This window comes from Furipterus horrens, unplaced genomic scaffold (genome assembly GCF_987537825.1).
Source record: "Furipterus horrens unplaced genomic scaffold, mFurHor1.1.pri manual_scaffold_3, whole genome shotgun sequence".
Classification (NCBI taxonomy): domain Eukaryota; kingdom Metazoa; phylum Chordata; class Mammalia; order Chiroptera; family Furipteridae; genus Furipterus; species Furipterus horrens.
This window is the reverse complement of record NW_028327173.1, coordinates 52,248,199-52,265,787: the sequence shown is the minus strand read 5'-3', so window position 1 is coordinate 52,265,787 and position 17,589 is coordinate 52,248,199. Positions and strand designations below refer to the sequence as shown.

The 17,589-nt window shown below is 35.0% G+C and overlaps 1 protein-coding gene across 1 annotated transcript in view; it reads left to right on the top strand.

Moving 5' to 3' along the window:
• NEGR1 (neuronal growth regulator 1) overlaps positions 1 to 17,589 on the top strand; it is an 857,364-nt gene that overhangs the window by 674,542 nt on the left and 165,233 nt on the right. The window contains exon 6 of the mRNA XM_090271677.1: positions 2,063 to 2,214. Coding sequence (XP_090127803.1) covers positions 2,063 to 2,214 — 152 coding nt within the window. The remainder of the gene's footprint in view (positions 1 to 2,062; positions 2,215 to 17,589) is intronic.

Here is a 17,589-nt window from a genome sequence, read left to right as displayed (position 1 = left end):
TCTGTGGTTTAGACATCAGATACATTAAAGGGCAGAGAATTGGAAGCCTGCATAGAAAGACAGCCATAGGAACATAAGTGCACAGTGCCATGAAGTAACTGAATATCCTCCAGTGAAATTTTGTCCCAAGAGTCTAGCCAGATGAAGATACTGACTTTTTTCACAGTTCTCTAGCAACGAAATGAATCTTGGTGTGGGAGATGAGGCACAACAAGGATTTAGTAGCCTAGGGAGTTGTTGAGTCCTCTGGAGAATGTGTGCATAGTATATAAGTGAACAAATTGATTTGAGCTATAATGCTTATGCTCTTAGGACAATAAAACTGTGATTTTAAAATATATAACAAACTAATTGGTTTAAAATCAAGTTATTAATGTAATACAGAAGACTATGCATTAATCACTATGGGAATTCAGCATAACTTTTGATAGATTTGCAGTTTGAGACAGATGAGTAGATGCTGCCATAGCCTTAATATTTTATACCTTAATTTCTGTGTCACAGTTCGAGATCATTAGGTTAATTGCTCAAGTTTAACTTTTTCAACATTTTTTCAACTAAAAGTTTTATTAATCTGATAAAATTTGAGTTTTAGGTAAGCCAAATCCAGCTAGTATATAAAATATAAGTAGTTCCCAGAGTAATCAAGCATGAGCTGCTTATTTTATTCTGAATTTAACCGCAGTATATTTTATCTAAATTCAGATGCAAGTCACATAACATAATGCAAAGGATTTCAACCTAAACTCTCAAGAGAATGCCATTATTAGCATCTTTGAAATTAAATATGTACGTAGTACTAAAACTTGAACACATTAAAGAGGTAGGACTAACATGCCTTTGGGGTTACAAACCTACATAGCCCTTATTGTGATCAGCACATATTTTTTTACAATAAACATAGGAGTTAGTTGAGTAGAAGTTATTACCTGTTTGGTATCCTCCTTATAGCAGAATTCATAATGAGAGAGAAAATCTCTTGAAGGAGCCACCGAAAGGAGTTTACTAATCCCTGTATGTTGGGATATCACCCAGACTCCATTGACCTAGGAACTACTTATTGTTTACTTAAAATACCATTTTTAAGTGCAATGTAAGATCCAAATATAAAATAAAGAACAATTCAAGAATTTTTTTTGCTTTATAAATCCCACAACAATTTGGAAAGAAACATGCAAAGAGAAAAAGAGGAGTGTCATTTAAGGAACATCAGAGACAGAGAGGGTGATGGGAAGGGGACTAGGTAAGGCCTAAATGAGGAGGAAAGGCCCCAGATGGCAGAGATAAAAGTGATGAGTATTGAGTGCAGATCCAGGAAAAGAGTGAAGCAGGTGTGGGCATGGCCAAAACTTGGAACAGTAAAGCTATACCAGCTGAAGTGAAAGTGAGAACCTCTTCTGGTAGTCTGGAGAGAAATTATTGGATAGTCCGGCTGGAATCCTATAAAATTGAATCCTATATTAAGGCCCAGAATAGTTAAAGGACTTTCCCAGGCACATTCCCAAAATATGGCAGAATGAGACTCAACTTTGAATACTGTCCTCAATACTACACCCTGTCTGGGTTATACAGAGCAGCAGTAAAGTGACATTGGCCCTGAACTCAGAACCACCTAATCTCAGTTGTAGGGTTAACTTTAATGGGAGTTATCCAGTAATATCATATGAAATGGCCTAGACATATCCCAGTCAGTTTACTTAGAAACCATCAGTTTGTGCTTTTAATAAACTCTTTATAGTTAATTTGTTTTGATCTTTTTGCCATTGTTGTGGTGTGTTTAATTTTCTAAAATACGAAACAATGTATAAATAGGACATGTATATATTAGCTCAGTTTCTTAAATAGTGCAAATAATCCTATAAAACAGTCTACAGCTATCATATAGCCTCTCCTGCCAATATCTACTGAATAAAAGAAAAATATAATTGCAACATTGTCACACTATATACTAACACCCATGGACAAAACTGTTTATATAGGTTGCCATTACAATCCCATCTAAGACAAAAATGAAAATTATATTTATAATACATATTTACTTAGAGTGTATTTTATATTCTAGGCTCTTCAATGGCCAACAAGGAATTGTTATTCAGAATTTTAGCACAAGATCCATTCTCACAGTTACCAACGTGACACAGGAGCACTTCGGCAACTATACCTGCGTGGCTGCCAACAAGCTAGGCACAACCAATGCGAGTCTGCCTCTCAGCCGTAAGTAATGCAGTGTCGCCAGAATGCCCCCATGGGCCCCTTGGCTCCTCTCCATCAGGAGAGATAAAACATAACAGAGTATATTCACTTTAGGAATCAGCCTGATGTGACATGTTCCTTACACAGAGGAACTTGGCCACAGAACAATATGGATGTTTAGAATTTTACAATCTCTATAGAAGTCTGCATGTGCTTAGAAAAAAAATGTCTTTAAGCTGAAAAAAGAAAAATATTGCATATACAATAGAACTCATTGAAAAATGTCTTTTGGATAAAGATAATTGGCTGGGTGAGGTTTTATTTTTTGTTTTGTTTTGTTTTTAAAAAATGTGTTATTTTGAACATGGATTAATTTGGGTTGAATTTACTCTTGATTGGTTTTCTTTAGACACTCATCTTGGAATAACAAGAATTTCACATGCCATATATAAAATGAAATAGTAAGTAAATGATCATGGACAAAATATTTTATCCATATAGAGAACATTTTTACTCAAAACTATATTTCAGAATAAAACTTAAGTCTTTACTAAAATAAAGACTACATTCATAATGTACCTTAGTTCCTACGGACTAAAAATGTAAAAAGGAGATCCAACACAAGGAAGAGTTGAGGGGACAGCAACCTGTTGTAATGCTTCTTCCTGCAATTCATTTTAGTGCGTTTTAGAAGCTGAATCAGCAACAAATATTATAATCACTAAATAGTCCTGATTTTGAAATGGAGTGTTCCTCAACATGTTCAAAGAAGATGACAGAGAATACACTGTCTTTACAGTTTCACAAAGCAGCTGAATCATCCTCATCTCATATATTTTTATAGAAACCTGATATATGTATTTATGCTATCATCCTGTGATTGTGAGCTGTCACTGAGAAACACAAATATTGTGGAGTTAATCACAGACATGATCATTTCCATTTCACAGAAATGAGGATGGGATATATAACAGTCCTACTACTTAAAATACACTACAAGAAGTTTTACGATTGGTGAACTATGAACCATCATGATTTAGGAACCTCTGATGTTAAAGAAAATATAACAATTTGTTGTTAATAAAAAATACTCACTTGAAGATAATTTTTCTATATATATTTTTCAAACATTACCTTATTTATTTTTTAAGCTTAATATTACTTAATTTTTTTAGTATATCCACTCTGAAAGAAAAACATTGCTTACCATGAGTTAGGAATATATATTTGCTCTATTTTCTGCCATGAGGATGATTTATTTAATATAATTATAAATAACATAAACCATTGAAAATATTATAGAGCACTGTGAATTTCAATTTAATATAAATATTGATATTTCTTTGGTAGGTTATTGATATTTTAAATGGTTTACATTCTCAAGAATCTGGAAGAAAAACTGAATTAATAAGCCAAAGTAAATTTGAGTTAATAACACTTTTTTTGCTATTTAAATTTCTAAGTAACATTTTAACATTAAAAACTGAAGCTTTAATGAATGCAACAAATTAAGAGCAAATGTCACTTTTAAGTGTTTATTTTACTCTGGCAACCTTAGCACAGTCATCTGGAAGTGAAGCACTGCTCAAAAGACTTTTAAACGTGGTACCTTCAGGATGGACTTCAATGATTTCTCTCTCTTTGCTACTGGCTTCCTATTTATAGAGGTGCTAAGAAATACTAGTGGAACCTGATTTACTTGTTAATAAACACATAATGTATAAATATTGTCTATAATTATGAACATAGCCCTGGAAATTTGAATATATATCCATACGTAAGAACTCTTGTATGACCTCATCTGAAGATCGTATTGAATTAAGCCTTTCACATACAATAATTACTTTTATATTTTTCATCTCTTCACCAAATTGTATTTGTTAAGAAGACATATAAACAGTAGATATCATATATCAAATTTAAGTATGTAAACGGTGAATGTGATCAATGTTTAACTGAAAACATATACAAAAATGAGACTTGGGGCATTTAAACGTATTTTTATGGTATTTTAACTCTCCTTGGATTGGTGTAATTATCAAACACAGACACGGTGAGTCTGAAACTTTATATGGGGAAAGGCAGCTTTCTTTAAATACATACAGTGCTCCTGGAGGAAAGCAATGTGTCCCTTGATACGAACTCCTGTCACATCTTTACAAAGTCTATGAATGGAAGGCTCTTCAATTTCTGAACTGATCCAAGACTAAAAGCCAGCATAAGATGATCTAATATTGGCCTGTGACCTCTTAAATATATATATATTTAAAAATCTGTTACTGAAGATCAAGCCTTTCTATAGTGTGTGAAGTAAACTCACCCATCTTCTTATCTAGGAGAAAGTACGCTCCAGAGTCCACACCAGCATACATGGTGATATTTGGAACATGCCATGAATAAACAAATATTCATGCTTTCAGGGTTTGTATTTCTGGGCAGTTAATATGCTCGAAGGCTGGGTAATTAAAAAATGGGAGTTACCAAGCATAGTGCTTATACATAGCAAACACATAAACTGGTTGATGATAGAATTTCAACAGAGCCTTAGCCACTGGGAATCAGTTCCCCACCCAGAGTTATTTAAGGTAAATCCCGAGGCTGTTACAATCTACTCCTAGTTTGTAATAACCTACATTTTCCAGATCACCAAGAAGACAAAAAGCAATAAACTATAATTTAGAGCTTTGCCATAGCGATGGCCATCCAAAATTGAATGTAGCATTTTTTATTGTGTAAATGTTATAGTGTGTATGCCTCACATAAAGGTAGTCAAGGAAGTCTTTGTTTGAACCAGTTTTACCATATCAATTATGTGTGACTTTGAGTAAATTACTTAAATGCCAAAGCCTCAGCTAATTCATTTATAACATAAAGGCAATGATATCTCCCACCAGGATATAATTAAATGAAATGATGCATGTAAAGCGTTTATCACTCATCTCGTTTCAAAGTAAACATTCAGTAAAAGTTAACCATTGTTATGTCATATCCCCCAAGATCACTCACTCTTTTTCAAAAAGCTGTACATAGATGGCTGACTATATTTGATGGCTGACTGCTAGTACTTTACCAAGTGTTTAGATGGTAGCTTCAGCGTCATCGCAAGATGTCGATTCAACACGGGAGGAGACAGATACTACCATGTCACTCCCGAGTCGGACTGCACAGCCATTCTCGGCGGTGCAGATGGACTCTTAAGAAGCTACACCATCGTCTCTCGAGACGGACGGCTGCCGACGACGATGAGATGGTAAACTCTTATTGGAAAGCCAGATAGAAAGTGTGCAAATTTGAAATACTATCCCAACTTTAGCTTATAACCTCATTCCTTGCTCAGTGCATGAACCAGACTATGCGGTACTAATTCCAGTTTAGATGTGATATTTGTAGTCTAGAAGTTTAGACATCTAGGGGACTCAAAGAATAAAGGCAGAACTCAAACAATTGTTCTATTTTGAGGTTCAGACAATTCATTTAATAGCAGCATTCACTCTTCAAATATATATATTGACTGCCTACAATATGCAAAGCACTGTCCTAGGTGCTAGATGTTGGAAAGAAAAGGATTAAGAGAATTGGAACTGATCCTCAATAATTCTTAGATAAATTAGATAATTGGGATGATAATACAGGCAACTGTAATGTGGTACAGTCAACAGTACTGCATTAGGGCAGAGAAGAGGCTGATAATTCAGTCTCGGGAGTTATGAAAGTACTATCTTCTAATGCAGGTAATATCACTATATGCATTATAACTGAGACAACTCAAATACCATTTTAGTCACCACTGTCTTGTGTTTTGAGGCAGAACTTTGCAGAATTTATTCAACAACAACCATGAGCACAATGAGAGAATGATCAAGTCAGCCTCAGTGACTCAGGGAAAGCTATAAAGGAGATGACTCTTGAACTAAGGATGTGATTGGATTGAGCCTGGATGGGGGAATGGTGATGACAGAGAGAGGGAGAAAAAGAGGGAGAGAGAGAAAGAGAAGTTATCTAGTAAGGGACAGCTCTGGCATGAAACTCTGACACACGTGAAGACATGGTTAGAGTAAAAGGTGAAAGAAGGGAGTGTTGAGGGATGAAGCGGGACAAGTTCCTGGAATGAGGACAGGAAGGGGTGCAAATGATTTTGGACTTTATCCTTCTGGTTTGGGAAAACCAAAAAGGAAAGAATATAAACCAACTTAGTGTCTGAAAGATGTTCTTAGGTAATATGGAGGGCTAAATCCAACTTATCAGGTTTGCAATATTAAAGGCAAAAGAAGATTATTGCACAAAAAAAGAGAAGCTGGAATGAGGGAATTGAAATATAATTAGGAGAAAAGAGTTAATGAATAGAGACTAGGAAGGAAATTGTACGACTCTTGATGACTCCCACATCTGAAGAGAATAAAAGGAAATTGTAGGAATCTAGGTAACTCCCAACATTTGGTTTGGATGACATTAACCAAGACAGAACATAATAGGAAGATTAGCATTTTTAGATTTGGGGAGAAGGTAGAGATTGAAAGAAGAGAAATAAGTTTAATTTCAGGCATATACAGTTGGCAGTGATGTTCAGTAGGTAGCTAGCTATGAAGTACAGAAAGGAGATATGATTCAGAAGCTATTACAATATTGGTGGCAATTTCAGTTATGAGAATAAATATTTCTCATAAAGGCCATGTAGAGTGAAGAGATGAGCAAGAACCAAAATCCAAACAAAATCAACATCAAGAACATCAAGGAGGAGTGAGTGGAGCAAGAGAAGAGAAGCCTCCTGCAGGAGCCCCTGTTGATGTAGAGGCAGAAGAAGATTAGTAGTGTGGAACCCATTGAAGGAGACCAGAGTGAGAAGAGGGAAGGTCAGCAGTGTCAACGCTGCATCAGATCAGAGAAAGTCTGAAAATCAACCACTGTCTCTGACAATTAACTGTTATTGGTGATCTTCGCCAGACCAGTTTCTGTAGAAAACTGGGACTAGATGCCATATTGCTATGGATTAAGGTTAAGTAAGTAGATGAGGAAGCAGAGACACAGGCAGTAAACTCCTCTTTCCACGTGCTAGGCTAGGAAAGGAAGAACACAGGCTGAAGATCTGCCTACATGCCTCATCAGCCAGTCTGATTGGGGCTTCTTAAGGCCCAATCGCTGTATGTCAATCAAGTCCCTAACCTAAAAAGATGCAGAAATCCCTGTCTTTGGTGAACTATGTTTGCCAGGATTCTTGCTGTTTTTTTGCAAGCTTCCCTCATTCCAGTTTGCCTCCTTTTTCACATCTTTCTTGGGTCCTTGAGAAACAGGAAAGGGTTTGATTTAATATGAAGTTATCTTCAATGCCTTTGCATTCCATGGCCTGCCTGTAAGCCTTAGACTACAATTATAGGAGGGACTGTAGTGCAAGTACAGAAGCTAGTAACTCCATCCATATAATTTCTTCAGGTAATTTCTTCAGGCAGAGTATATACTTTGTCAAGTAAGGGGAAAACAAAGTGTATGGTGAAAAAAGTAGAGCAACGCTAGTATACAATGAATCCCCCATCATCTAGATTATCTGTCCAGAAATTTCTGAAATATGTTTGCATTTAAAAAGTCTCTTTGTGTGTGTGTGAAAGAGAGAGAGAGAGTAAGAATATTTTTGAGTCTCAGGGAAGAAGTGCTTTAACAGAATTAATAATGAATACAATATGCCAACTATTCGTAGAAAAAAATTAAGTAAAAAATTAGGATTTGCAATTATTTGGGATTTTATTGTCACTTTCAACTGTGTTTTTTGCTTTCTGAATCTAAGCAACTGAAAGAGATGATTCCTCTAAGTGTTCTCCTTAAAGAATGTGAACTGAATGGTCCCATCCTGCCATCTATGGGTCCAGTTCATCAAATGTACACCACCTTTTGATCAGTAATGTAATAACCAATAAAAGTCATACATGTAAGTAAGACATTCTGTATATGTTTCATATCCCACTTTAAAAAAAGAACAGATAATTATTATAGAACATTAAAAGACTCACAATCTATAGGGAAATTTAAAAAAAAATACCTTTAGTTAGAAGGAGGAAATCTTAGCTACATAGAGCAAGTGCTTAAAGCTTGCATAGCTTTAGTTTAATACAATCTTCTCCTGAGACCCAATATATGAAAATATTTGGGACAATTCAAGCTTTAATACTAACAGAGTGTCAATAATCTCAAATAGATAATAATGATATTAATATAATGTGTGAAAACCAACCCCCTCTTTAATGTGTTTCCAAAAGCATGGTGTCAAATTTTTTGCTACAAGTCTTAGTGATGCTATATGGATTTCTTTTCTTGAGTGTGTGTGTGTTTGCACATGTTATTCCAATAACAAAGCATTTGTCTCAGAAATATTACACATAAACTATTCAAAGGACCCACCAAAACTGTTTCTTCCCTGCCTTAGCAACCCAGTGGAGACAATAATGAGGTTCCAGTTTTAAATGCTTTATACAATTAGTACTATTGAACTTTCTGGAAAATCTCCTCTCAGGTTAGAAAATATTTCTTAGTCTGTTTAATTTGATGGACACCTCTTCTTTGAGATTTATATATATATATATATACATACATATGTGTGTGTGTGTGTGCGTGTGTGTGTGTGTGTGTGTATCAGTGACTTGTATCCAAAAGAAAAATGGAAGAGACTATCGGAGAAAGCAAGAATGTGGGTAGCATAACAGTGTTCCCCTCTTTAGAACTGACTGATGCAGGCAAACATTATTTTTTGACTGATTAGTTCAAAATAGCCAGCTGTGCCCTTGCAAGTAATATTTCATCTTTCTGCTTGCTTCAAAGGCCCCACATGCCAGTTAGCAATTGTATGGGCTCTGTTATTTTTGACTATTATAATGAACCTTGATTTCATGTGAAAGGTGATACCACAAATCTGAATGATTCATGTTTTAGATTGAAGTTGATCTCCCCACCTGGAACTTTAAAGATATGGTGGTCATAAATTTAGACTTGGTGATTGTTGAATACAGCATGCTGTTTGAGGCAACTTGCTTTATCCTCACAGCTTTATGCTAATGGGAAGACTTTTGTGGGTGTTCTAGTAATAAATGTTTGACAAAAATTAGGTTTGCCATTGTAGGTAGATTTTGATATAGCTAAATTGGCTATTCGAACGGCACACTGCTGGACAGAAATACACAGGCACCGACGTAGTTGTGAGACCAATCAAGAGCCGACGCGAACACATGTGCTGAAATGGAGTCTGAGTAAAACAAGAGGATTTTCTTTCTCCCCCAACCTTAAACCTGGAACTTGTGTGTATTCTCAAGAAGCAAGACACAAAATGGCCATTCAGTGCCACTGGTGAGTAATCCGACAGATTGAAACAGAATAACTTTGGAACCTGTGGTGGCCCAGCTCACCAGACAGCCACCAGTGAGAAGCAGATACAAATACTCAGAGAGCTTTAGTTACCCATGTCAATAGTCAGAATTTTAGAGCTGGGGTAGGTCTCAGATATTACCTAGTGATTTTTTTGTCCAAACTTTTTAAAGCAATGAATTCCTTTCCTTCCCTAAATAAAACCTTATGCAAACCTTTTTATATAACAAATATAAAATTGAAGTTACTTTGGTTGATTTGAAGGTAAACCTGGAAATTTTTCTCCTTTTTCCTTTTGTATCAAATAACAATATTGCTCTAAAGCCTGTCAAAGAGTTATAAAGTTCCAGAAAATTTGGTTTTAAAAATATTGGCCTAGACCAATCTTTTCACTTTGTTGCTGAGATATCTGAGTCCCGAAGTAGGTGAGTCAAAAACTCAAAGCCACACGTTGTCACAGTGGATCTAGGGCTAGAACTTCACTATTTTTTCCCTCTTCCATGGTCTTTCCACTGTAGAGAACAACCCCTGAATGCTTCGGGATCTAACAGACCCGACCTGAAACCGTAATCCCACACTGCAGGATGTTGACAGCTCTTTCAACCTCAGTCTTTAAACCTAAGAAATAGGGAAGATAACTTATTCTATAGGATTTTTTGTGAAGATTAAATGAGAAAGGATATATAAAATGACTAATATATAGTGCCTAATCCAAAGCAAGTGCTATTTAATAGTTTCCTTTTCTTTTCTCTCTGTTATGTATAATCCAAAGATTGAAGGGTAAACCAAAAGAAGTTCAGATCTATATAACCTTAATGACTGTGTAACTTTATCTCACTAAATATTCCAGAACAGCACTGGTTCTTTGATTCATTTATTAATGCATTTATGTATATCACTATGATATTATCTCTTTATTAGAATTATTAATTAAATCGGCCATGGACATAAGCATTCACTTGCACTGATGGAAAAAGGTTTTCAGGTTGATAGAGAGGGTTGTCTAAGATTAATTACTCTAGTAATGTATTTCTCTCAGGTTAAGAGGTGATTTGACAGCTGCATCCTCAAGCTTTTAAGACTGTACATATGTCCCTTTAGCTGAAAAAAGTCAGTAAATGCCAAAGAGAGAAGAGAGCTTTTGGTGTTTGCCACTGTCATTGATCAGCCTTGAAATGTATCAGCTTTGTGGGAATTAGGTATCAAAAAATATATTAAAAAATTAAAATGAGATTCAAATTTAACCATAACATTTTATTGGGAGCCCTAACTTAAGAGTTAGACAGTTTAAGCTGGTCTTTACTTGTAGATACTTAGGTAAAACACTTACTTTCTGGCCTTAGTTTCCTCGTCCATAAAACAGGAGAATAGAATAACGAATCTTTAAGTCCTCTTTTTAGCTATAATGCTTTAAGGTTCTAAGAAATCCATATGTTTTAAAATAGCATTTATTGATTGATTGTTATTAAAAAACACTTACATTTACTCCTTAACTAAGTAGAAATGCTGCCAATATTTTCCCTTCTGTACATTTTTGTTGTTGAACTCGAAATTATTTTTTATTGACAGAAAAATTGTATTTTAATGTGTTTTGGTCTGTGGTGAGTTTCCATAAGGTTTAGCTCAATAGCACTGCTGGCCTAATCATGTTGTCATCTCTGCAAAGAATTTTACTCTTCAGGGAAATTTCCTTTATGTTCACAGTTTCAATTCTCTTGGCAAGTAACCTATGAAAAGGCACCAGAATAGATCTTTTGCTCACTATTTTATTTCACAAAGCTCTAACCCTATAACAAATTAGGCCAAAACGTGACCCTGTATATATGGGAGTTGTGGCTGTTAAGACTTTGAAAAAATAAAAGTATGCCAACTTTTCCAGCCTTTAAAAACTTATATAACAAGCCTCAATTTCAACAGTGTCTTTCCTAGTCTTTATCCTGACAGAGTGTATTAAGAGGTTGTTGAAAGATTCCCCTTCTGTTATTTCTAAGAAGTCTCTTAAAGAACATTTACCCAGCATGCACTGTTTTCTCTGCAGCTGTGACTAGATATGAAGTATGATCTAATGGCTTGATCATACGATAATGTCTGAGCTATGCTCCCACCTCCACTCCTGTGCTGTAATTCTTTTTCTGAAAAATGAAAATGTGGCCCTTAATATAAAACCCAAGAATATGTGTGAATAAAATGACTATTATAAAATGCTAAGTGACATTACTATAAAACTCTCCATTTCTCCTTAGGCAATGTGAAGCATAATTAATAGGGATCACCAAAAGAGAAATTAGAGTAAAATTGGCTTTTTTTTGTTTTGTTTTGATGTTCCAGATTTAAGAAAAAAGAGAAAGAATTAATTGTGAAAGCAATGATATTTCAATGGGCTTTTTTCCCAAGGCCTGTAAATTCCATTTCAGTGGCCATAAAACTGTTGGGGAAGCTGCTGAAAAGGCCATGTACTTATTGAATGTGTCCATGCAGCATGGACTGGATTTCCTTACTTATAAATATAATTCATTTGAGATTTCTCTCCAGAGAGACAAACTAGATATCTGCCATGTATATATTTAAGATTTGAACAAATCAAGCAAGATTTGCTTGCATAGAAATGTTATTTCACTATGGCATGGCCATATACTTTTAGTAGGTTGGGTTTTTCCAATTCTATCCTTCTTCATTTTTTTTACAAGTTTTCTCTTTCAACTGTTTTAAGGAAAAGAGGTAACCTTCGCTACTCAGCTCTAAAATGTGTTATTAGACCGTCACATGCTCTTCAGTTCCTTTCTTTAATTTTTTAATCAATCAAATTAGTGCATATGTGGAGCAGCCTAATTAGTGAGGCAGATCAGATTTCTTGTCAAAGAACCATTAGAGTACTCCTCAGTCAATTTATAAGGAATCACAGGTTTTCTACAGTACTTCATAAGAGAAGCTATTACAACGTATTTTCCTAAAACTTGCAGAATAATAGCTTACATTTTAAGAATCAGTGGCCAAACCTACAGGGAAATTTATATTTTCTCAAAAAAAAAAAAATCATAACATCTTGGGAGCTCTGTAGTTTATGATCTAATAATATGCCTACCCAAATGTAGATAATATCTATAATCAAACTATTTAACTGAGTCAATACATTTTGCAGAAGACTTGTGTAAGCTATAGTTGCACAACAGCTCTGCAGGATTGACTCTGCTGGAAGAAGATAAATTGAAAGGGTTTATTTCTCTCAAGCTAGGGTATTGCCTGTTGGAGTTCGCATTTGACACTCTTTGTTACACCCATTTCGCTTCACACTTCAGAACCACCTGTATTTCCCCAACATCCCTCCTGCCAGCAGCACCTGAAATCATGGGTCTTGTATGCCAAAATATTCTTAGACTGCCATGTATCATTATCATGAAAATCTTCTATGTATTATTTACTTTTCCTTGTTAGCATATGCCCTGATTCTTTTTTCCCTCTATTCTTGCCATCGTTATCTATATCTCAAAAAGACAAAAACCATTATTGACTCACATACTATTCGAGAGAGGCACTCTCATCTGCTATTTATGTTCTGCTTTTTGAATTATTTCCTCTTGTTTTCTTTCTCTCATTTTTCCTCAACTCCAGGACTTAATCATTACCAGAAGAGATAGGTAGATGCTTCTCTAACCAGGAGTATAGATTTGAGATGGAACTGAACAGTTCCTGAATAGGCAAGCTCAAAATTGCTTTTGAAAGCTTCATCACTGAAAATGTAATCAAACTTAGCTTACCCAAAATTGATTTAAGCTGCAGCCCAAGGGCCAACCTTTGACCAGGGCGGCGTTCACACTTGCATTGATTCTGCCTGCAATTGAATTACTCAGGCAATTCTGTGCACTTTCAGCTTCAGCCCCGGAGTGCAAATGGCCAATTTGGGAAGCAACTTGGTTGTGCTGGAAATGTGCAGGAAGATTTTCTCATACGCTCCTGGGGAAAAATCAGGCTTACTTTAAAAAATATTCCCTCAGTCACAGAATTGGGTGCTTAAGGATATTTCGTTTATTTTTACGTTTGTTTAGATTTGAGAAATGTTGCTTCTCCCAAAGAATCTCTTCTGACTTAGAAGAAGAGTTCTAATCCTTTGATACATATACTAAAATTTAGGGAAAATGAAAATTAATGAGAGAAAACTAAGGCAATGTAATATTGTGCTATTAGATAAAGAAAAAGCTCAGAAACACGTTGAATTTTATAGTTCTAGAAGCAGAAATTTAAAAAAGAATATGTTGACTGTAGTGGAAAAAAAAAGAACCTTCTATAGGTCTCCATATCATTGCATTTATGAAAACACCTCCTTCCCTTTCTTTCCAAAACATTTTGTAAGACTGGCACAAAGAAAATTACAAGTACTTTTTGGGGCATAACAGGCTTTCATTATGCATTTCTACTTTTTTATATGTACCTCCTTATACTACATATTAATTGTACAGCATCTACCCTCCTCACAAAACTACTTCTATTTTCACACAGAACTCAATATTTTTATGTAATTATTTTACATAGTTATAATTAAGATTAATTATAAGATTATATAATTATTAGGAAGTTTTATGCTGTTATTACATCTGTTTTTTCTTTGCTCACCTAGAGGTGGAAGGAGCTTATACTGAACAGAATATATATGTAAAACACTGGTGCCTAGTAGGGATTAATTAGTTCTTTCCTTTCTCTCTTACATAGCTTTAACCTGCCTTGTTATAGCTATACTTCCTTGAACTTTATTGTAAAGTAGGGATAAATTGATTTAGTCTCTTCACCCCATATAATGGCCCTTGATACAATTGAGATTCTATTCTATCTTCACGATAAACTTATGCATACCTAAGTGTTTACACATGTACACACCATTCCCTGTTTACATTTGCTGCAACACAAAATATATCCTCTTAAAAAAGGACTCTACTTCTATGCCTCATTCCACCTCCACATTTATTTTTAAGCAACAGTTTAGATTAAAGTTGTGAAACCTTGAGGGATGTTTATTTTATAATGTTTTAATCCTATGAAACCAGAGAGAGAAAAATATATTACCTGGTCATTAAAAGCATTTGAGGTCTCACATTAACATCACAATATATTTCAGATCCAGTGTTATCTCTCCTCTAATCTGTTCTGAGTCAGGGGAGCAAGAATACATATTAAGTTGCTTTTTGACTTAGGTGGAATCAGTTTTTTTTTATATCACCTCCTCTCAAAAATTAAATTATTGTTTTCACATTCTTCTTACTTGTTTACAATAAGAAAACTAATTTAAAGGCTGCATACCATGAGACTTAGTCATAATTTAAAAATTTTAATATATATTCACTTACTCAGTTTCTTGACCATTTAAATGCCTAGTCTTGTGCTATATTTGGGATACAACGGTGAGCTAATAAGAATTGATTCCTAACCTTTGAAGACTGCTATGTCTGAAGGGGAGGTTGGGGACATAAGTAGTTACCACAAAATAGAGAGAGAAAGGGAGAGAGAGGGGGAGAATGAGATAAATTATTAATGAATAAGAGAAATTCCATATGGATGGAGCACTGAGGATAACTAAAGGAAACATAGAAAAATGAGGATGGGGAGAAAGGCAGATGATAGCTCATGAAAGGCCTTGTAAGCAGTAAGTAAATGATACCTTCTTTAACATGTCATAGAAGTGCCATCAGCCAAAATCTTTTTTTATATACTACTGATAGTTTTTAAAATGTTAATGACAAAAAAGACAAATAACTATTTATTGGAATATTGTAATACTTTAGTTCTGAAGTGTCCCATGTATACTAAAACAACTCCAGGTACCAGGACAAGGGCCACTTTTGGTCTGAGCCTAAATTCCTCTGCCACTTTGGCCTTCCTCAGATACATATGCCCATAACTTACCTTCTTATATATTTCTAGAAACCATAAAAACTTGTGGCAATTATTACTTAAAGGAAGAACATTTAGTTCACTCTGTTGATCTATTATGCTGATAAATAGTGAAACAATTAGTACTGAACTATTTAATGAGATTATCAACCTTTTCAAACCATATCCCCCAATTTCTATTCTAGTACACTATTCATCTGTTAATCTATTCACTAATGCACACTATAATTGTGTGGTCTCATCTCTTTTTCCTTCAAATTATACAGAATGCTAAAAGAAGCTCTCCAAAGATGCTTTGGAGCAGAATCTTTAATATCTACATACCATAATCAAGTTAAATACTCTTTCTCCTGAAGGAACCCTTAGAAAACATCCCTATATACATTTATAACACATTGTCTATACACACACACACACACACACATATACACACATATACATATATACATTTATAATACACTGTTTTCTGGTTAGAGAATCACGTGATTAGTATTATCACAGTAACAGCTGAGAGCTAACCTTAAAATTGTTTTCATTTCTTGGAAAACAGCCCATAAAGATAGTTTTACCAATTTAGTTATGGTCTCTTCTTTCCACTGAAATATCTGGCATAGTATGTACTTTCCTCGGGTGAGAAAGCTAAAATGGTTTAGGATAAATCCAGCCCCTCTGTTAATCTGCAAGTAAATGTAAAAGCCTATGCATATCACACTCTACTAATGGCTGAACAGTAGTGTGGGGAAACTGAAACATAGGAGAAACATATAGCAGCCTCTTTTCAGTATGGCAGGTTGTAAGATCAGACTTAGTATCTAGGCTCAATTAGAGAATGAGGAAAGGCAAAATGTATTGCAGTGTTCTACATAGATAAGCTAATCATGGCTTCAGGAGTTTAGAGAGAGTATTGGTACTAAAAAAAGAAAAAGAAAAGAAAAAGAAGCTAGCTCCTAGCCAGTATTCTGCTGATAGTGATTCAGAATCATTCTCTTCAAATACAAAGGACATCATTTTTATCCTTTGTGATTATAATAGTTGAGTGCAATGACAGGTAGGCCTAAATTTTAACAGTTTTGAAACATACAATGCTATGTTGTTATTATTGTAGTTGTTTATAGAGGAAAATGCAGCAAAGTGACAACTTTATACAGAACAATTTCAGACTAAAAATAGAGCTGATTACCACATATATGGAAAACAATAAACTGGAACCTATTATGTTTGGAGATGATTAACTTAACAATGTGTGTGTGTGTGTGTGTGTGTGTAAAGCCAAATTAAAAACCAGCTAAAACTGATTTCAGTTCTTTTTTTTAAGTGTATTTTATTGATTATGTTGCAATAGTAGTCCCAATTGTTTCCCCTTTGCTCCGCTCTGCCCAGTACCTCCCTTCCCTCCAGCAATTCCACCCCCCTTAGTTCATGTCCATGGATCGTGCATATGAGTTCTTTGGCTTCACCCTTTCCTATATTATTCTTAACTTCCCCCTGTTTATTTTGTACCAACCAATTATGCCTCTTTATCCCTACACCATTTCCTCATTTCTTCTCTTCCCCCTCCCAGCTGATAACCCTACAAATGATCCCCAAACCTATGATTTTGTTCCTATTCTGGTTTGCTTAGTTAGGTTTTGTTTTTATTTTTTAGATTCAGGTGTTGATAGTTGTGAGTTTGGTGTCATTTTAATGTTCATAATTTTGATCTTCTTTTTCTTAAGTAAGTCCCTTTGACATTGCATATAATAATAGCTTGGTGATGATGAACTTTTTTAGCTTTACCTTGTCTGGCAAGCACTTTATCTGCCCTTCTACTCCAAATGATAGCTTTGCTGGATAGAGTAATCTTGATTGTAAGTCCTTGCTTTTCATCACTTTAAATACTTTTGCCAGTTGCTTCTTGCCTGCAAAGTTTCTATTGAGGAATCAGCTGATAGTCTTATAGGCACTCCTTTGTAGGTAACTCTCTGCTTTTCTCTTGCTGCTTTATCTTTCACCTTTGGCATTTTAATTATGACACTGTCTTGGTGTGGTCCTTTTAGGGTCTAGTTTGTTTGGAACTCTCTGTGCTTCCTGGACTTCTATGTCTATTTCATTCACTAAATTTGGGAAGTTTTCCTTCATTATTTTTTCACATAAGCTTTCAATTTCTTGCTCTTTCTCTTCTCCTTCTGGAAC